Source organism: Anguilla anguilla, chromosome 9 (assembly GCF_013347855.1).
Source record: "Anguilla anguilla isolate fAngAng1 chromosome 9, fAngAng1.pri, whole genome shotgun sequence".
Taxonomy (NCBI): Eukaryota; Metazoa; Chordata; class Actinopteri; order Anguilliformes; family Anguillidae; genus Anguilla; species Anguilla anguilla.
The window spans coordinates 22,634,903-22,656,835 of record NC_049209.1 but is presented as its reverse complement, the minus strand read 5'-3'; the positions used below and the strand labels follow the sequence as shown (position 1 = coordinate 22,656,835).

The window sequence follows — 21,933 nt, the reverse complement described above, 5'->3', positions numbered from 1 at the left end:
CTCTCTCCAGACACTCACGTCCACTTTAGACAACACGGAGGTGCTAACTGAGCTTGTTCTTTTATATTGTTTGTGTGAAGACTGAGGAGGACATACTCGGCTGGGTAATGGGTCCTGATATGCAGTTCGGAGGAACCAGAACATTCCACGTGCTGACAGAGACCTGTTTCCATGGCACCGGCACGCACACCAATTGGCTTGTCTTGTGCTCTTTATTTTTTGTTAAATTATTCTCTTGAGAGAAAGAAACACAAGGTTCTCTTTTTTTCCTCCACTTCCTCTCTTTCTCAGGATGAGGCGACCCCAGCACAGGCTATCAGGAGCCAATCACATGCCCTCGAATCCACATCTGGACCGGGGTAATGGCTGCTGATTGGTGGCTCTGTGGGGTAAACTCTCGGCCACCTGTCCATTACTCACGCCTGGTGGCGCCAGGCAGTGGGCTGAATTTGTTATTAAAAATTAACGAGGGGGGAGTCAGAAGGGAGATAAATATTTTCATTCCTTACCACTTATTCCCTTCACATCCGCCCCATTTCTCTCTATCGCTTCTTTATTCTTCCACACATGACCAAGGTCTCTGCCACCCCAAAAAAGGATGATGTCAGTACCGCTACTTCCTGCAGCTAACAACCCTGCCCATTCCACCCCCAAAAGCAACTCCCACAGTGCCCTGGAGGTAAGGGTTCCTGGTGAGGGTGCTTCACTGGAGAACAGAGTGGGGTTCTGTAAAAGGGGGGGGTCACGTTTCAAAAAAAGATAAGAACTGAAAGCACTCAGAGCTGGAGGAGGGACGGGTACAGAATGACTCGGGTGTTTCAGGTGTATTTAGGAACCCGACCGCCGCTGAAGTACGAAACCCTATAGGCTGCTAGGGCGTCTCAGCAAATCATTCGGCTGCAGCAGAGAACTTTCCAGAAGAAAAACCCCGCGCGCGCGGTATAGATTACCGCCAACGTGACGGAGGCCGCAGGACCCGGAGCCCGGCCCCCAACGCTCTCTTCACTCTGCCGCCGGAATTTAATTAAAGTCCGCGGCGTCGTTAATCACCGACAGCCGCAATCAATTAACGCGCCCGGCGCACGCCGCGCCGCGCCGCGACCTCAGGTAGGACCCGAGCGGCGGAGAGGGGCGGGCGAAGGGGTTTTCATCAAGGAGAGGAGCGTCCGCGCTAACGATCGCACTTCTTCATTACTCCGATAATCATGCGCCATTTGCGCCTTTTATTGCATCCCAGGGTCCGACTTAGGGCGATCGAGTCAACTATAAAACTGTCTAGGGCGTAGATATTAATAACTGTCCATCAATAAAACTCTGTTCACTGTGCGTGGTTAAAAAAAAAAGAAAAAAAAACTAATCTTCTAAAGCCTCAAATATTGTACGATGTTCGCACCAGGGTATTTGTGACTTGAGAGTTAACATAAATAAAAAGTGAATAAAAAGTGATATATTTCTAAGCTCCATCATATTGCTATATGCTATCGGACACAGAATATTAAATAAAACGCAAGTTGTTTGAGTCTGACCGTGAAACAGAAATAGACTGACAGCTGGAGTTAAAAGTACAAGGTGAGCCATTCAGCAGATATAAAGAGTTCAATTACCCTGAATGCACTAGTATGTCACCAAGAGTCCTAATCTAAATGTTCCTACACATTGAAAGGCATTTCTATAATAAAAGGTTTCCAGGGCTCTTCACTTGAGTACCTGCAGTACTGTGATCTGCAAAGTGCCATTTTCCATTAGGCTAATGCGGGCGTCGTTTCCCAGAATCCTCCGGCCATCCTTCTCCCACTGAATGCTGGGCGAGGGGTTGCCCATCACGTGGCACTGCAGCTGAGCGGTGGCTCCCAGGGCCAGCGTCTGATTGGCCGGGCCCTGGCGAATGATGGGCGGGACGCGGTCGGAGGGGGCTGGGAGAGAGGGCACAAAAGAGCGGAAACTTCCGTCACCAACGGCCAGTATTTCACCGGTCAAATTAAAAACGCATCATCACATCTTGCATCATTGAGTGTGTTCATAAAGCTGTCAACGAGAATGTATACTGCCTTCATTACTGTAGCACTGCATCTTTATGAATCATTTATAAGCACGTGTGTGGGAATGTTGGCAAGAGGATTGTCAAGTGTCATCGTGTGTTATGTGATTGGATGTAGCATTTTACATAACATGCTGTTACAATCACTTTACATAACATGTTATGGCATCCGTCATATACCACTGATTAAAAAACATGTTACGACATGTCAATCAATGTGCTACTATAATCATTTTACATAACATGGCATTCTTCATAAATCACTGATTAATACAGATGTTAATTATGGCTTTCAAAACACTTCATGAAGGTTTTAGGACCATTTGAAAAGTGTATTATAGTAGCAGCAACATACTCAATGCACTTTACACATTTTGTAGGAACCCAATCTTTAAGATCTATTTTTTTTTTAAATCCCCGTCTGACTGAAGACTGAAGGTCGATGTACCTAACAAACAAGATTGGTTACAGCTGTGAAAATGACACCATTCCTTGGCAAAATGAAAATAATAACACGTGAACAAGAAAACCACGCCGCATTCACAAAATGGTTTAATTCAAACCGAGCTCCCAGTTTTTATTACTCGCATATTTACCAGAGAATGGCACAACTGAAAGCATTCTGGCTGAAATGCCCATTGTTGAAATGAATGCAGCTCTGTAGAGCCTCTGCTCGGCTCCTCTCAAATCAATACCAGAGAGCTCGCTCAATCACATGACCATCTAAGGGCCTGGGGTTCTGGAATCAGTAATACAGACGATTGGCTGTAGGTAAAAAGCCAATTAGATGGGGATATTAATTGATTTTTCTGGTCACTCAAGAAGTGCTCAACAACACAAGACAGGGCCTGCTTTTAATGAGCACTTTAACCCTTAGCTGTTTTTTTTTTTTTTTTACTTGACACCATTTTAAAATGCATTAAATGCAATCAATTATCATTTAAAGGGACAATTTCTTTTCGTCTGACCTTGTCGTTCCAAAATGCAGGAGCACGGTTCATCCAGGGTTTTTTATTTGTGTGATCATTTTCTCTGATTTTCGGTAAAGAAAAAAAGCGAGTGCTTAACATGACACAAATCATGAACAGCCTGCGGTTTGGTTCACTGGGAATGAAACACGACGCTATATTTGAATTGATGTAGCGAGACGAAAAAGTGCTTCAACATTTACTATGTCAGTTTTGGTGTTTTCTATGAGCGAATGTGGTGTGGTCTGAGTGAAATGCGCACGATGGGTTCGAATCTTAAAGGGCAGAGGTGGCAGAGCTGTGCGCCACACAGCACAACAGGTTGGCAGTGTGTCAGGGGAGGGCTTGAGTCGCCTTGGAGGGAGGGGGGGCGGACTTAGAGCTGTGGGGGGGGGGGGGGGTCACACCAGAGCGGGGGCGTGGGGGCGGGCGCAGAGCCTGGACTCTGCTCCAGCACTTAAGATGGTCAGAGCAGATGGACGGGGAGGAGGGGAGGGGAGGGGAGGGGGTTGTTGTGTACAAGACACCAGCATGTGGCTGCCCCCCTTCCCCCCCCTCCCTCCACCCACCGGCGCGCTGCGACCGCCTGACGCTCCGCTAGCTAGCTCCTGCGGCTCTATCCCTGCGGCCGCGGTGCCCAATGCGCTAACGACGCCGGCGCGCACATGTAGCGCTCCGTGCTGGTGCCCTGCTGGTGCCCTGCCTGGAGACACACTGAAGGGGCCTACACCCTCCCTGCCTCAGCGCGTGCGCCGTCCGGAGTTTCGACACACCAGACGGTCGGCTCCAAGGGCAAAAAAAACCCCAAAAAACTTTACATCGCTGTAGCCTGCTAGTTTTCGTCTATGAAACCCCAGAGTGAGGAAGAAGAGGAGGACGAGAAGCAGGACGAGAAGAGGAGCGCTGAAGGAGGGTGAGGGCCCGGCGGAGCGCTGGGAGTCTCGGGCACGGCCTGCCTGCATAAACACTTCATCCTGTTATTGTGGAGCATGACGGAGCCAGCATATGCTCTCCGGCTCATTTGCATACGCCATCCTGACTTGTCCTTTCTAATTATGTCTCAGGAGCCTCCCGTGGCTCATTCCTTTGGGGGGGGGGGGGGGGTTGGAGGTCGATGGGGGAATGGTTTTAAATTTGGAGTTTCTCATTTAATTCTTCGCTTGTGGAATGATGGTTCGCTACCAATAAAACAGATTCGTATTGAATAATCTAGCTAATTGGATATGGGTCTTCATCTCGCTCACTCACTCATCAGTGACACATCACGCAGTCGCCTAATTGCTCAAATCACCCTTTCACTCACACACTCACTCACTCACATCTGTCAGTCAGTCAGTCACTCACTCACATCAGCTAGTCAGTCAGTCACTCACCGTTCTCCACCTCCAGCAGGGCCTTGGTTAGGATGCTCCCTGCCACGCTGATGGCCTGGCAGATGTAGTACCCAGAGTCCTCGGCGTGGACATCGGTGATGGTCAGCTCCCCGCTCAGGGACACAGAGAACCTTCCGGACTGTGAAGGCGGTTGACTGGGAAACAGCAGGATCTATGGAGAGAAGGTGCATCCTCATAGCTTAAGCCCAAATGTTGTTCTGTATAACATTACCACACACACTTACTGTTCACACTACGCATGGTAACGCTGTACTAGCAAACTGACTACCCAGGCTGCTGAAAATCAGTTATCTCCAAATATTGAATAATCAAACTGCAATTCTGACATTTTGTTTTCACACCAGACGGTACAGTAAAGACAAAACCATTGATTATGATGGAATTCAACCGCATTTCTTTCTAACCCGAGTAGAAGGAACGCCATTTAATGTGGAGGAAAAGCTGCTTGATGATAAAGCCCTAGTGGCGGTACGATTGTCAGCTGGAGTAGGTGGTCCAGCTGTACGTTGGCACGGTCGGTAATGAACCCAATAATCCGGAGCTAATCCGGTAAAGAGAGGGAGCTCCCCTCTCAGACAGCTGCGGTGGGGTAAGAGGTTTTCTAAGCTGCCGGTTCAGCAGTATCTTCCCCCCGATCTGCGCGCATCTCAGAAACCTGCCCATGATAGAGCAATCTTAGCGGACACTTTAAAGGGATTTTCCCCCTCGACGTAAAAGGAGGTGAAATAAAGAGGGAGAAGAAGATCAAAGGTCAAAGGTTGTTTGTGTCCCTGAAGCTGATACACTGACAGCTGCTTTATTGTATGAACTGTCACACAGTTTTGAGGGGGGGGGGAGTGAGAGGGCTATGAGCATGAATTGGGTCTGAGGGGGGGCGAGGGTACAAGTCTTCCACGCCGCTCGGCTAAGAGGTTTAAACCAAAGGAGGGGAAGGCCAAGGGGTCAGGTTTCGGGGGGTCAGGGGGGATAATCCTAAAATATAACAGGAGGAGTCCAGACACGTCCGACCGGAGAGAAAAGGGGAATTATGGGAGGGAATTTATTGCGCGGTTCACGACCTGAGGGACAGAGGCGTCACACTCTGCACTCCTGCCCCTCGCCCCCATCCCAGCAGGAGGCCTGTCGGAGGGCTATTCATCTCCCCCCCGGGAGAAGCGCAGACTACACAGCGCCTTTAATACGTTTTTGTTCCCCTTCTGTCGAACGCTATTTATAGCGAGGGGGGGAACGTTTTCGCGAAGGCGGGCGTTATCTAACTGCGCTTTGGCACGGGTACAGAGCAGCCTCTCTCCCTCTCCCGCTCCCGCTCCTCCACGCTCTCCTGCCGGGCACCGCGGCCGGCTCCCACGCATTCCCAGCATGCCTTTCAGCACCTGGGTTTGTAGCTGACTGGGGGCATGTTCCTCGCCATCTGCAGCCCTTACATTAGGTTGTGATGCATCGTGGTGCCAACTCTCTCTCTCTCTCTCTCTCTCTCTCTCTCTCTCTCTCTCTCTCTCTCTCCTTCCCTCTCTCTCTCTCTCTCTCTCCCTCCCTCTCTAATGTAGCACACAGGCTTTATGCGAGTTATGGTGCATGTAGATTCAGACAACAGCCCTCTGGATGTCTGTAAAAAGTCAAAGTCTCTCTCTCTCGCTACACGCCTGATTCTCAGGCGCTCAGACAAAGGGCCCAGCCTGCTATCAGGGCCCGCTTTCCCCAGGATCGCCGTGAGTCACTGGCAGAAGCGAGAGAGCGACAGCCTGGCGTGGAGACAGCGCCGCTACGCTAGCTCGCAGAGCAGCGCGCGGGCGCTCGGGAACATCGAGGTCCGCGCGCAGATGGCACGGGATTTAAAAACGTAACTGAAAGGTCCGCGAACGGTCAGAATCGTGAGAGGTTTTAAAGACCGTGGTTCCGCTCCAACGGCGTATGTGTGTGAGTTAAACAATATGGTGGGGGAAAAAAAAGAAGCATTTTCTTGGTCAGCCAACCGTGACAGATTACAGTCAATTACCCTTTTCTGTGTTATAGTGCGCGCCCTAAAATCAATCATGAGAGAGGACACGGAGGACGCGACCCTGTCCTTACCTGACTCCCCTCCCTCTGCCAGAACACGGCCGGCGGGGGGTTGCCCTTGGTCCCGCAGAGGAAGGTGACGGTGCGCCCCGGCGCGGAGATCTGGTCCCGGGGTCGGATCACGATCTGTGGGGGGACTGGGAGAGGGGGGGGGTCACGTGAATGGCCTTTCAGAGGCCCCCAGCTCACCTGCACGGCCTCAGCCGCGAATCTACAGAGGGTGCCCGTCCCGCCCGCATGCATGGTCACATGTGCAATCATAACGCTGTCTGTGTGGGGTCTGTGTGGGGTGCACAGTGTGATCTGCAGACAAGCACGACTCCCTGCCTGTAGATCTCACAGTAAAACTCTCTGTGTTTCACCATAAAATCTGCAGACAGCAAAGTGGACCCCCTGCCTCTCTTAAACACAGTGCATGCATATTCGTACAGTGTGCAATGATTAAACTGCCCGCCACTCAAAGCAAAAGCCACCCGTCTCTGGGGAAACACAGTCTATTCTCCAGACTCTGCACAGTTACAGTAACCCTGCCCGTCTCTCAGCACAAACACGGCAACGCCGCCTGTGCCTGTGCAAACGCAGCATGTGCTCCAGCCTGTGAGGATACAAGCTGTGCCAATCCGCTGCTCAGAAACACAGGGGAGATTTCAGGTAACGCTGAAGTTAAGTCGTCAACGGCGTGCGCAGACAGTCTTTTAAAATTCTAATAAAACCTTACATAAGCTTTAAAAATGGACAAATGAGCAACGTCAAAATGCAGGACGCGACAAGAGCACTCTACGTTCTGACTTTAGCTTAGCCACCGAAGAAATGAACAATGACTGACTTCTTCTGTTTTAGTGCTATGACAGCATAATGGAATAATTGGGGCTTTTCAACAATGAATTACCCTTAATCTTCTATTGTGGAGGATTTCGTATAACAAGACCAGGAATAGCAGTGGTGGTTGTTAGGGGAACCGGTCCTGAATTGGTAGCGATGGATGGAGAAAGCTCTCTCCCCCTCTGAATGAGACTCTCGGGAGGGCAGAGACTAGCGGCCTCGACAGTGCCCGTCAGGAGATGAGAGCGCAGGGCACAGGCGCCAGCGGGCCCCGGACTGCAGGGCTTCGTAGGGGCCTGGTTAGCCAGGCTGGCCTCAGCCCCTGTGCCCTCCCGGGGAAGGTGAGCGACGGCACGGGCAGACAGATGCTAATCTTCGGGGCTTATCTCTCCCCCTGGCCTTCTTACGCAGGCAAACACAGAGCCCTTTCATCGCCTCCGTCCCGCCCGACAGACGAGGCTGGCCTGCCATTGGCAGAGGGATGGGAGGGTCAAGGGTCGATCCTCTGATCTACAGTACAAAGGGGGGGGTTTGGCGTCTCAGAAGAAAGCTTTCGGCGACGAGAAAAAAATAATAATTCCCCAATCTCCAAATCTCCAATCACGCCGCCCCCCCCCCCCCCCCCCCCCCACAGCTCGCACACCCCGGTTAGTGTTGCATCTCACGGTCCCAGGGTGCCACACAAAGCGCCCGGTCGCTATTGATCACGCTCAGAGCAATCAGGCCGTGCCGCAGGGGGGCCCCCACGTGTAATGCGGTCTCACCTCTGACCTTCAGGGTGCCTAATTGATTTCTCATCTCCTGTGATGTGGCCTTCTCCGCTCTCATTTTCCACCGCGATTAAAATAACGATCTGGCCAGGTACGCCGCCACCCCTCCCCAGCCCCCGTTCCTTTGTGTTAGCACGACACCGCCATCCCTCCTGCCAATCGCCAACAACAACTTCTCTATTCGTCTTTCAATTCGCAATTTCAAGAAACCTCTACTGAGGATTTAAGAAATGCAGATTTGCCATTGCTTGTATTTATCTGTCTTTACAGCCCAAAGTAAAATTGTTCACTGTTAAATTGACAAAAATAGTTTTTATGTGGAACAAATGGCTTTATTACGGTTCAAAGTACCCTATCGGAGTGCACTGAGTTTCTGACTATCCTGGACACGCTCTTCCACCCCCATGCTGCAAACCCCAATTATTTCTCCTTTCACAGGCATCCCATGACCCACAGGCAGAACCCACCCCCCACACCCCGAACAGAATAACCCGTAGCAGGGGCATCCTCGGAGAGTTCCAGAAGGTGATGTCTGAGGTCAAGCGAGCCATATCACCCGTGCCCTAAAGGCCAATGCTGAAACACATCCCTTGTCTCTATAATTTGACACTTTGGGCAAAAAGGCTAAAATCGGGCCAGAAAACCAGTATCCGGCAATCTCCAGGGCAATCTCCCTATTGATCCCATCACAATCTTCGAAAGGCTGATGCAACTCCTGAAATATTCAGGAAATTGTGCGCAATGCCGCCAACAAATGTGATTCCCCAGAGAGGGGACACAGCAAATGTGCTGTTAAAATGCAATCTGAACATCTGTCCTGATCAGGGATGATTGAATACTGCGGACTGTATCCACTGTACACTGGTGCACTGCGAAGACAAACAAATTTGATAGAATGCAGTTCCACCTATAATTTAATCAAAAGTTCATATTTTAATATGTATACTGCTCATTGCCTGCAGCTAAACCACAGACTTGTACGTCATAGGGAATTTTCATAGTCAAGAATGCATTTGAATTTTAACACAATATTACAAGTGAAGCCATATAAAAATGGGTTTATACTAAATGTGATATTGCTTCAGTTCTGCAAATGTTCTGACATGTCAAGCATATTTATACAATAGTTGGATCAAGTGACATAAGAGGTTCTAAGCAGTAATCCAGAAAAAAAACAAAATATATTTTTATTTACAATTTGGTGGACAATCTGGTAACTTAATTTGACATGGCTGTGCACACGATGCATAAACCACTGAGACTACCATGGAAAATGCACAAAATAAGGACGGCCACAAACGTCGACAAAAAAACAGAAACCCTCGATATATTTTTATCCCAAAAAAAAACACCCTTTCAACCTCGCCGCCTCAGTTTCCAAGAAGTGGAGCTAGCGGGGCATGCTGGGATAATGGTGGTCCGACAGCACTGCTGTGTGGCAGCTGGCAGAGTGCTGGTCAGGGGCGGCTGGGTTGCGAGGTGGGGTGCGTGGGGCATGGTGTAAAACGCTAGGATTGCCTTGGCTCGTCGCTCCACTCCCCCCCCCCCACGCCCCCTCCACCCCCTCCACCCCGCCCCGTGCCACTTATGCTATGACACAGATCTAAACGCAATGTGCCTTCCTGGGGAGATGCGTCGCTTTCACGCGCGGAAGACGGTTCACGTGCCAGCGGACCGCGACCGAAAGCGTTCCTTTGGAACTGAAGTGACAGCCCTCACTCCCAAAGAGCGGAGGAATGGAAGGGGAACCGGGGGGGGGGGGGGGGGGAGCGGGTGTTGGAGGGGCATGGATCAGTAAACAGTACAAGCAATTAACAAACAGCTCAATATGTAATTAACATTGGATTTAGAGGGAAATGCCCCAACGAGCTAAACAGATGAGCGCTATTAAAGATATCCTCTGTATAGACAAACATGGAGGATAAAGTGACGGTCGCAATTTGGCTCTGTCCTATTGTGCACTCATTTTAAACCTTAGTCTAATTATAATCTTAAATCACATGGTACTCCCTGGTACTAACTAAAGAGGACGCCAAGTGTTGACCAGCTTATTGCACTGGAAGTTAAGCCAGTAAGTACAAAAATAAGAGACAGTATTTAGCGAATGGGTCCAAATCTTTAAATATTTTTTTCCGCATGCATGCTTTTTTTAAATAAGCATAAAATCAGCAGATGTGTGCATGTCCAAACCCCTTAATCTTCTGTAAATCGCTGTTCCCCTGGCTTACACAAGCCCTATTGTTACAGCCCTTAGATATGCTAATAATGAGGGCAGTTTCGGAAACGCCAAATAGGGATCATGTCGCGATTTGCTATGCAGGCCGATTATAGGATGGAAATGATGTCCCTCTGTCAGCATTCTGGACTGTGCTTCAACCTCGTCCCCCTCCTCCACCCCCTCCCCCATCCACACCCCCACCCCGAGACTTAAAAGCCTGCCTCGGCTTCTCAGATCACCTCCGAGCGGCCTTCTCTTCCTGCAGAACGCTGCTCTCCATTGACTGCGCTGCAACAGAGTTGGGAAAGCACCGCTGCTTAAAACCCCCCCGCCCCTTGAACCTCATGAAATTGCTGTTTCCTCAGCCTCGATTAGACGTTGTACTTCCAAGAGGCTCGAAATAAAACTCAGAACCAACAACAGACTGACCCTGTGCATCAGCGAAAAATAAACTTCGGCTTGACGGACAACTCATGCATAAGCACCTCCACCGCGTTCTGAGAGAGAAATGCGCCTTGTTGCGGTGAATTAGCTTCTGACAGCCATTATGTCGGTTATTACGTGTGCTTTTCCAACCTGTCTGCTGATGCTAATGCAAAAAGGAATCAAAATGAAAGCCTTAATAAAATGCCTTTCCAATGAAATGGCTTTAGTAAGACAGGGGCAATGCCAATATAGTCATTGGTTGTAGTCTGGCAAGCAGAGATGAAGTCAAGAATATTAAATGGGATACTATCTGAAAGAAAAATAAAGAATGAGGAAGCCCACGTAAGTTCAAGCTACACGTGACACTTTCGGAGACGGGACAAAGACAGAATTTCAATGTGAGACCAGAGGAACAGACCGTTTTTGGTGAAGAAAAGCAATTTCTTTTAAAGCGCGGGGGTGGTAGCGGTTGCCACGTCCACCACTGTCCAAGGCCATGGGCGTGGGAATCGCTTCAGAAGTGGGGGGTCCAAACACAGAAAATGACATGTGTAGCAACAATAAAATCTAATCTTGCCTGCGTAGTGGGCCACAGGGAGTTTGAATGGGGATAGCCAGTTTAGCAGTCTATCTAGTAAGGTGACCAGACTATATAAGTTAGCAGACCAGACTATATAAGTTAGCAAGATGGAGTATTGATGGTGTTCAAGTATATTACTTCAAAAATCCAGGATAATTCGATGCATATCATAACAAATTATTATAAATTCGAGCAGTTTCACAAACGTGAGTTCCGATACTGAAGCTTTGCAGGTTTTGGCTTAAGATAACAGTTTCACCAGTAACAAGTCTGGCAAGATTGCGAACTCACTTCAGGAAACCAAAAATCCTGGATTTGTTCCAAAATGCCAACAAACTAGCCAAGTATGCGAAACAGGGCTCAGAAATTTCCCTCAGGGCTAAATGAGACTTGCTGACATTAAATAAACTGGGGGCATGTCAAAAGTGGAGGGGCCATTGACCCCCTGGCCTCACTGTTTCCAGCTCTTTACCCTAGGCCCTGTCCCAGCCTTACCAGCCAAATCGATCACCTTCCGCTCACCCCCATCTCCACCCACCCTAAAATCCAGTCATGTTAAAATTATCATACGTGTCATTCTGGGTCAGTCAGAGTATATCCCTCCTCTACCACAGATATAAATCCCATTGTAATTCACTTCAGCACTCAAGGACAAAGACTGCAGCAGTTTTATCACACAGACCCCATTCTATCCAATGATGCTTAATAGCTTAATACATTTAACTGTCCATTGTTTTCATGTCAGCAGCTGTTTTCATTCAGTGGATGCTGCCTGGTTCTCTGTGTTTATACTCAGTATCTCTTAAATAAGACATAAACCTGTGATTGAATTGCTTTGAGTCTGGGCAAGGTGAAAGATATGGCAACCAACTGACAAAGTGGCCATTCATGTTATCTCCTGCCTGTGGGGCGTGAATCATGCTGTGAGGTGACCACTTCTGCAAAGTCTGGATCACCTTTGAAGTCTGCATCCTCCTATTTCTGGTTCGGCCACCATTGTACGGTATTAACCCCTTATTGGATATAATGCTATCACATGATTGTGTAGTTTGACACAGTTTAATCCATGCATATGTACAGTTACTAGGAACATCACTTAACTTAGTAGCCTGCAAACTATAAAGGTAGCTAACAAGTTATCTTCCTAGAAGCTATATTCCACTAGATAGTTGTGTTGGATTTATTGATGCTAACAGATTACTTTGAATGCAATGCAAAGATCTGCGCTTATATGTACAATTACTAGCATGTCAGTTTGAATATTTGGCTGCTAAATATAGGCAGGTGACCACCTAGCTAGCAATGGCAAAGTACCAAGCAATTGTGATTTAGATGGCAAACCTTAGCTAGCAAGCTAAGCACACTAACAAAGGAAGCTAGTGAGATGGGAATGACATGTTATACTTGATGAACTTCACAGCTAACTACTTAGCATGCAGTGCTATAATAAATTTTTGGGTTATTTCTTCACAATGTAATGCAATGGAAATAGAGGGGTGCAGACACCACAGGGGATGCAGACTCTGCATTTATTCCGGAGTTTTCTGACCCACCCACCACCTCTGTGATTTAACCAATGAACAATTCAGTTGATTTAACCCCACCCATCACCTACCCCTACCCCTCCCCCCAGACATGCAAAGAGAGGAGATGAAATGAATACTTACGGAATGGGCCGACTAGAATGGAGAGGTAAATGCAAAAAAAAGAGACAAAATGAAACAAGTGTGAGATGGGTTGAGCATTGGTTAGGAAAAGCAAAAAAAGAAAGAGAAAAAGACTAACGACAAATGGATTGAGAGGTAAATGGAACGACAGGCTCTGCATGGACAAACGGACAATGGAGCATGAGAGGAGAGACTGCGTGACGTGCGGTGAGAGAGATGTGCTTCTGAGGGTGGGTGTGCTCAAGCAGCGGCTTCCCTGGATGTGTCCCAGGAGCTTGCCCATTAGATCACAGCCAGTGCACTCGCGTCTCCGTGTTCCATTAATATTTCAGCGGTACACTACCAGCTAAATCATTTCCCCAACAGCTGTCAGACAGAATAATTCAAGCTTTACCACAAGCCCCTATTCTCTCTTATTAGGTACGTGGAATATTCGCAATAAAAAATCTTTTTTAAAAAGACTCTCAATGCGCAACCGTGCTCTACGAAAAAAACATGCCAGAAATTGAATAAAAACATTTTTAATTGTGTCTGGCAGCTGTAAATTAATGAATGCTGTCATATCAAATATGCCTTACCAGGAAGTGGAAAGGGTTCAAAAGGGCATACGTTTATTCCAGCAGAATTTCAAATTGTCAAAGCGAGATACATAATAAATAACTGATAAAAATACTTCAGTGTGCTTTTTTCTGTTTTTTTTTTCTCCTCTTGAATGCTTAAGAGGTAACAGAAGTGAATGAGACCATTTCACTGTTGTGAGTCTGTGTGTGTATGTATGTGTGTAAGCTGTGTGTGTACACAAATGTGTCTGCGTGTTTGCATGTATTCATGGTAGTGTGTGTGTGTGTGTGTGTGTCTCTCTCTTTTTGTTGTATGCATAAAATACACCGTACATGTGTTTGTGTATGCAAGGACACATGAGCAAACACATGCGTCCGAGTGTGTCTGTGTGTTGTGTATGTGTGTGCCAGTATGTGTGTGTGTGTGTGTGCCAGTGCATGAGCGCAGGTGAAACTGTGTTATACACGCATACACAGGTAAGTGCCCATGTGCCAGACCGGCGTCTCCGCCCTCTCACCTCGGACCTGCAGGGTGCCCGAGGCCTCGGCCTTCCCCACGCTGTTCTCCGACACGCAGGTGTAGGTGCCCTCGTCCTCCGCCCGCACCTGGGTCAGGCGCAGGGTGTTGTCGTTTCGGATCTCGGACCTGCGGAAACGGGGCGGGGGCGGGGGCGAGAGCGTGAGGCCTCGGGCGCTGAGCTCCGACCCGTCCCTTTAGCCTCGCGGGCGCGGCGGCCGGACGCGTATTAATCAGGCCCCGTTAGCCCCGCTAGCCCCGCCGCCGCCGCGTGGGACGTTCCGCCCCGGCCCCGGTCATCGTTAAACGGGGATCGGCGTCGGGGAGCGGGAGGCCCCTGGACGCTCCGCAGCTGCGCTCGGGGCTGTTTACGGGCTAGCTGCCGCCCCCCCGCTTTCCGCTGCGCCCCCACCCTCGGCTTTGTTGCCAAACGACTCCATCCTCCTCTTCAAGGACAGACAGCCCATAATGATGTCTCTGTCTGCTCGCGGGCGGGGAGGAGCGCTATGAGCCGCGCGGCGGGGCGATCGCGGTGTGTTGCTCGGGGTTACGGTCTGCCGTTATTCGGTCTCAGGCAGGGCTTGTTTTGATGTGCATCTGAAGTCACACAGCGTTTGCTCAGTTAAGGGGTCATATTTTTACAATAACGCTAGCTGGCTTTTTAGAGCCCGACTGTTTGCATTTGGTGCCCAGGAGGCCAGCAGAACAGATCACGTGTGAAAAACATTCTCTGTGCCTTTTATAATTCAACCAATATTTTAATTCAGTATCTGCATCCATTTGTAATTTGTGCCTTTATTATTTTTAATTTCCAGATATTGTTGTTTCTATCTGGAAGCATATACTCATTTTGTATTAGAATAAAATGCAAAGCTTTTCGTGACAGTAGCTGTAATAACACACTTACAAAATCTTAATATCAAACAACTTCAAAGAAAATCACACAAGCCCTGATATTTGATGTCAAAAAAACTAAATAGCCATTTGCAGAAAGATTGTTGCGCAGTCTGCAAAAAGATAATCCTGATAATCAGCTTATCAGTCAGTATTTTGTCTGTGTCGCTCCTCAGTCAGTCTGTTCCACATTCAGTTTGTCTAATCATCACTTTGTCATTCGATCTCTTCTTCACTCATTTAGTCTGTCAGCTAGTCAGTCTATTCAGCCATTCAGTCAGTCAGCATGGGCTTCAATTATTCAGTTAGCCTGTTCCTCACTCAGTCAGCAAGCCAGTCTCAGGCTTATACTGGTGGTCAGTCTTTGGTCCTCTGTGTCAGTCAGTCAGTCAGTCAGTGGCACTGAGCGACTCTCACCTTCCCCGGGGCAGTTCCCCTTCCTCCCTCCGCCAGCGCACGGTGGGGGTGGGGTCCCCGTGCACCTCGCACAGGAAGTCCACGGTGTCCTCCGCCAGCACCACCTGGTTCAAGGGCCTCCGCAGGAACATCGGCCGCTCTGCAGGGGGGGGGGCGAGAGGGCAGCGCACGGTCACATGGGTGCCGGCGTGCCAGCGGTCGGGACGGGCAGACCGAGGAGGAAACGCGACGCTAACACGCTAAAGCGCTCGGCGGCTCACCGAAGACCACCAGCTCCGCCGGGTCGCTGTCCTTCTCGCCCACCATGTTGGTGCCCACGCACACGTACATCCCCGCGTCGCTCTTCCGCGTGTTGGAGATCATCAGCTTCCCCCCGCGGATCTGAAAGCCAGCAAGAGATGCACCCGTCTGGACCTGAGGAGCACGGTGCGCTGACCGCTATTCTGCAGACAGCAGGCACTGGTGAGCGCAACGAAGCCCCAAAACCCTTCTGTTTTTAGGAATTTATAACCCCTCCAAAAAATGAAGACATTGCATATTTATTACAGGATGTATTACCCTTGATGTTTCCTGAACTTGGAACATTAATTACATGCTCCAAACGTATTTTGATAAACTGTAGTGCTAGCCTCTTTTTGTAGCGCATTAAAAATGTTGACATTTTTGAAAGCTTAAAGGTGCAGTTAAATTGGTAGGATCACTAATGTTGTCAGATGCTCAGCAATCGGTTGCTGATGGTAGGACTTTATGCGGTGAGTACAAATAGGCGTGCTCAGCTGTAGCCTTCGATGTGACTGAATTAATGAAGTGACGGTAGCTGCATCTGTTGTCCTTTGTATGAATATTTTGAAGGGAATCCTGTATTCAGTTTTTCGAAGAATGAAGCTCTTGACTGAAGGTTGGTTTCCTTCAACCATTCTTATTTCCTACAATATTCCCCTTTAGATTCCCGTCTGTCAAATTCACCCAGTTTCTGTTGTCTTTCTGCTCTCCTCCCCCCAACGATTGGCCTCTTTTATTTTCCTCCCCGGCTATGTAATAGACTGACTGTGCATTCATCTACTGACAGCTTTAGCTCACAGTAATAAAATATTTTGATATGTCTGCAAGGAGGCTGGTGGACAGCAAGCTGCAAGGTATTCCACAAGGACCTAATTTAGAAGTGGAGACACCTTATTTTTCGAAATGCATTCTGGATTTTTATGGTATGGCACGGTATGGCATGGTAATGCGTTCAGCAGAGAGACTGGGCGGTAACTCCCTGTATGTCATTTTTAATGCCGTCCCCGCTGTGCCGAAGACTGCTGTAGGTGCGGGCTCACTCACGGTGATCCTCTCGTCCTTGTCGTTGACGCGCATGTTGTTCCTCTTCCAGGAGATGGTGGGCTCGGGGTGACCGCGAGGGGGGATGCACTCCATGACCGCCGGCTCCCCCGCCGCCACCACCACGTCGCTGGGCGTCTGCCGGAAGTCGTCGCGCAGAACTGCGGGCGGGGACAGACACGGGGCAGGATATAAGCAAACGTGAAACGGAAGAGGCGAGATTGCTTTTTGGAAAGCGGCAAACAAAAACTTCACATGGGTTGAGAAAATCCTTAATTCCCTTTAAGACAGCGAGCATAATATTGACATTTAAGATAACCCTGTTCACTGGTTTGTGCTGTCTCATATTAGAAAATGGATCAGCGAGTAAAGCTGCATGATCTTTTCCCCCTTTTTCTATTGTATTCTATTCTGGTCGGGGCTCTTCTCTTCTCTCAACCATCAGGGTACAGATGATTAATAATGAACACCTTTCAATCCCACACTAAGTAGATGAATAATTAAATCATACACACACACTCACAAACACAATCACGCTGAACATATACGCGCGCACACACACAATCCTGCTGTACACACACATGCACACACACACATACACACAGGCACGCGCACACACACACAAGTATTATCTCTTTCATCCTCCCCATCTCCACCCTAAGCCCCTAGGGCTGATCCCATCTATACTCAAACTCAATCTATATTTCCATTTTATTGCCATTTAACAGATTCAACTTCAATTACCTTTAATCTAGCATCCCCTATATCTCTCAAATTGCCCCTCACACAATCATTACTTCAAGCATCGCTTTTTCCAATTGAAATCTGTGGCCCAGAGCGACCATGGCATGTGGTTTACGTTGGAACGGTCTATATGGGGAGCCTTCTGATAACACACATGAACAATGTGTCACTCAGAAGTCCAAAATCCAGTATTCGGGGCGTGAAAATAACTTAATTTAATGGCTCCCTCTAAATACTTCCAACCGTTAACTTGTGTGACACCGCAGAGAGGAAGCAGAGCAGTCGCTCCTGTGAGACCCTTCTGAAGCCTCAGCACACACCTCCGCCCTAGTGGCCACTTCAGTCTCACTGTGGCAAGACAGTCAAAAATGTCTGACCTATTGATACACAGACACACACACACATATATATATATATATAGTATATATATAAAGATGAAATGGTTCGTCTGAAAGGGCGGGGGCGGCGGGGCTGTTATCATCCCCAGCCATCTATAGCTGAAGGCGTCTTCCCTTTCATCGCGCCTTCAAGTCTCGGGTGACAGAGAGGGCTTTGTGTCTCCAGGTGAGCGGCCCCGGCGGACGGGCCCCGCGCCGCGAGAGGGCTTCACAGCGTCCACTTCACACCGGAGCCCACGCCTCCGGCTCGGGTGCCCCTCCGAGCTCAAGTGCGTTTTGACAACCCAAAGAGGTATCATATTAAACACCTCACAGAGTCTCAGATATCCCCAACCGCACAACACACGGCTGCGTTTCCACAGACTTTCTCTCCCTCTCTCTCTCTCTCTTTCTCTTGCGAGAGGGCCTTTAATCTTGAAGTCGGGAGTCACGAAACTTTTTCCTGAGTGAACTTCACTCTGGGATATTTATATATTTGAATATGCAGGGCAGATATGTTTTTATTAATGTGTTTTTGAAGATATGAGTGAATTCGATATCCCAAAATCAGCCGTGGGAATGATTTATTGAGAGATAAGAACCAGAGGAGTAAATGTTGTATGCGTTGAAGGCGTGATCAGGAATATCAGTGCTTTTCTGCTCGGCTAACTTTGTTCCTTTGGGCACTCTTCCCAGAGCAGTCATGATTTAAAGTGCAAGACGGGTAAAAAAAAAAAAAATTAAGTAATTCATCATAAACCAACTTCAACCCTCATAAAACCATAAACTTTCTCGCTACTGTGCTCGCCGTTCAGACGTAAACTTAGAACATATGAAGACATTAATAAGAATAAACACTCTATTAAGCGGTTTTCACAAAAGGCTCTCAAAGTGATTTCTAGGTAAAATAAAGAATATAAGATTGAACGAAAAAATGGAGGAAATAACGCAAAGGCACACATAACAATGATTAAAAACAAGGCACGGGGAACAAGACCATGAATCCTTGCAGTGTCCAACTGCATGGTAAATTTCCCACATGGGTACATTTAATGTATGTATGATGCACTATGCACACTGGTGGAAGACCTCCTTCACTCAGTGAGCAAATATGTTGAGTGTGCAAACAGAGCCATTTGGCAGCTGCTTCTTGTGGATCCATTAGTAAAATGCAACATTAGAAAATGTGTTTATTATCATGTAATAACAGAGTAATACCAGCCGTCGCTGCCATCCCCGTTGATGCTTACTGGGACATTTTCTCCTGGCGGATTAGCTCCGGCTGTGACTCATTAACGCCTCGGCTGCTGCCCAGATGTGCCAGACCCCGTAAAAGCCACACGTTTTTTTTTTTTTTTAAAGCACTGAAGTATGGCAAAAAGCGCAGAGCGCGAGCACACCTGTCTATTTCTCCCAAACGGGAACGGCGCGTCGACATCACAACAGTCCCCGCGAAACAACAGAAGAGGCGTTTTTCAACACGCGCCGGTCACAGGCGACTCAGACAGCGTAAGGAGCGAGGGGCTGTCGAGGACCTGCTCCACCGCCGGGGGGGGGGCTGCGTTCAGACAAAGGCGTCTCTCCTCACGTCTGGAAGGAAGCAGCGCTGCTTCACGGAGGCTCCCCGCAGAACGGCCTGCGGTGACTGCGCTGCCTGCGCTGCCTGCGCTGCCCGCGCGCCTCGCCTCAGCCTGCGCAGACGATGGCGGGCTGCCAGAGCGCGGGGAGAGGACAGAGGCGGGCGCGCACAGGGCAGGGGGGTACTCTCACACGCTCCGGGGCAGATCTGAGGGAGATCCGAGGGGGAATCTTTTCTGTTTGCTCAAAAAATTCACTGCTTGGCATGCATAGACTTTCAAGTGACCCTGAGCCTCTGCCCCTCCTACAAGAGCTGAAGAGTCTGTGTGGATGCAAGGGGGTGGGAGGGCTGGAATGCGCATGCGTGTGTGTGTGTGTGTGTGTGTGTGTGTGTGTGTGTATGTGTATGTCTAATAACCTGTGTTCACATGTGCATGTTTGCATATGCACATGTTTACATGTGTGCCTATCTGTAAATCTGTGTGTGCACCAGTATACGTATGCATTCGTGTGCGTGTGTGTTACGTGCGTGTGTCTGTGTGTCTGTGTGTCTGTGTGTCAGTGTGTCAGTGTGTCAGTGTGTCAGTGTGTCTGTGTGTCTGTGTGTCTGTGTGTCTGTGTGTCAGTGTGTCTGTGTGTCTGTGTGTCAGTGTGTCTGTGTGTCAGTGTGTCAGTGTGTCAGTGTGTCAGTGTGTCAGTGTGTCTGTGTGTCAGTGTGTCTGTGCGTAAGGCGGAACGATGGCGGTCATTACAGCAGAATTACGCGGCTAATGTCATCACAATGTCACCCCGGCTGGGAGGGGGCGGTCCGGCGTGATTAACGCTCGCCGCGCTAACGGCCAGGAGGCCGGGAAACTAAATCTGCGAACGCCAGGATCGGGGGGAGATTCATTTTCATTTCCATGCAGGCCTGTCACTGGGGCTGCTTTCAATACGACTCCAGAAAATGTCAGGCCCACTGTAGGCCCTGGTCCCCGTCCTCCCGGCCTGTAGGACGTCAGATACATATCATATCAGTCCCCATCTGACTCGCAACTACAATGCGCTCACATTTTATGAACTGCAGAGTCCAGACTGAGGAGAGTGTTCAGTCTGCATCGGTAAATCAGCTCCCTAAGTCCAGCCGGATGTCTTTCGGGAGGTCTGACTCATATGCTCGCGACTTCAAACACGCGTAGACTTTCTCCAGAAGCGTAAAAAATGAACTTCAAGCCCCGGTTTTTATGCCCTGTATAGAAAAGGCAAATGAGGTAAAATATGAATCATTTTGTAAAGAAAAGCCACCAGGCCAGGGCCACTCAGGATGTGCTGGATGTTCTCCGTTTTGAACAGAAAGGGCAGTTGATATTCACCGTGTCTTTGGCAGAGGAACTGCCCGGCTCGTTGAAGGTAACGCTACTCTACAGAGGCCGGCTGACTCTATTAAACCACGGCCTTATGCTTCTGGCTTCCTCCAGTTCTCAGTCATCTTTCTTCCAGAGGTGGGTGTGGATCTGTGAGCTGGACGCCCCCGCGATGCAGCTCAGTTTGCTGCCCCCCCCCCCCCCGGGCTGCTCCCCAGGCTCCAATTAGCCGACCGCGGGGGCCTGCCAGACCTTGGGCTGAATCCCAGACCACCTTCCACACCGGCCTCTCGGCAAAACCACAGAGGCACGGCGTGACCCTCTAAACAGCATTCATTAACCCCAAAGAAAACACCTGACAGAAGCGGTACGGGCCCCGCTTACTCACGGAGCCCGGCAATCTATTTAGCGGTGGCAAAACCCAATTGGGCTGCTGGCGGGGTTACGGAAGGCGAGTGTTGACCTGTCGTTCCCAATGCCGACCCCACACGCTTGAGGTGTGAGCCCCCTGGCTCCCCTTCAGCTACCCGACTGGAAAGGGAGAGGGAGCACGGAGGCTTGATTAGGTGCTGGCAATTACCCATAAAGCCCTGGGGGTGATAGGCAGATTAAGCCCACGACCTCTGACCCCCTGGCTGCTGCCCCGGGGGAACCCTCTCGTTGGCTACAACAAAGCCCGTGTAATCCCCCCGCCAGGCCTGCAGTCCACTTCAATTACACTGCTCTTACACCCCATTGGTGGGTTCCAGGGGCCATCTCTGGCAAATTCCCCGACTCTCTACTTTAAAAAAAGAAAAAGGAAAAAAAAATCAATTTCTCAACCTATACCTTCTTTAATTTTTCAGTCGGGTCTATTACGAAGTGGACAAGCACCGGCAAAACCCATCTGGCTGTCTGTCAATCTTCTGTTCCGTCCAACATGGTGGTCTGAACTGAATGAAGGGCCTTTTCATGGGATTTTTGAAAATCTTGACTTCTGCATTCCAACCGCCATGTTATGCCAATCTAATGAAAATGTACTCAGGAGACAGTTATTTCAAACTAGTATGTGGCCAAGTGAAAAAAATCACTGTAAAAATAACAGTTCTCTGTATTAAGCACATAAAGGAAACCGTCTACCTTCAGTAATGCATCATCAGCTTTTAAACACTAGGTTTCAGTCAGACAGTACGGTACATCATGTGTATTTGTGGTTCAAAATACATATTGATAACAAGCAATACCTGATAGTAAGTTAAA

At 49.0% G+C, this 21,933-nt stretch overlaps 1 protein-coding gene across 9 annotated transcripts in view; it reads right to left on the bottom strand.

The window, feature by feature from the left end:
- robo3 (roundabout, axon guidance receptor, homolog 3 (Drosophila)) overlaps positions 1 to 21,933 on the bottom strand; it is a 133,794-nt gene that overhangs the window by 18,512 nt on the left and 93,349 nt on the right. For 6 of the 9 annotated variants that reach the window (XM_035435037.1, XM_035435039.1, XM_035435038.1 and 3 more), the window contains exons 3-10: positions 16,656 to 16,813; positions 15,590 to 15,710; positions 15,330 to 15,468; positions 14,020 to 14,147; positions 12,942 to 12,953; positions 6,471 to 6,595; positions 4,380 to 4,551; positions 1,708 to 1,913 (exon numbers count right to left, since the gene is read on the bottom strand). In XM_035435037.1, coding sequence (XP_035290928.1) covers positions 1,708 to 1,913; positions 4,380 to 4,551; positions 6,471 to 6,595; positions 12,942 to 12,953; positions 14,020 to 14,147; positions 15,330 to 15,468; positions 15,590 to 15,710; positions 16,656 to 16,813 — 1,061 coding nt within the window. The remainder of the gene's footprint in view (positions 1 to 1,707; positions 1,914 to 4,379; positions 4,552 to 6,470; positions 6,596 to 12,941; positions 12,954 to 14,019; positions 14,148 to 15,329; positions 15,469 to 15,589; positions 15,711 to 16,655; positions 16,814 to 21,933) is intronic. The other 3 variants (XM_035435043.1, XM_035435046.1, XM_035435044.1) reach the window with 1 other exon arrangement.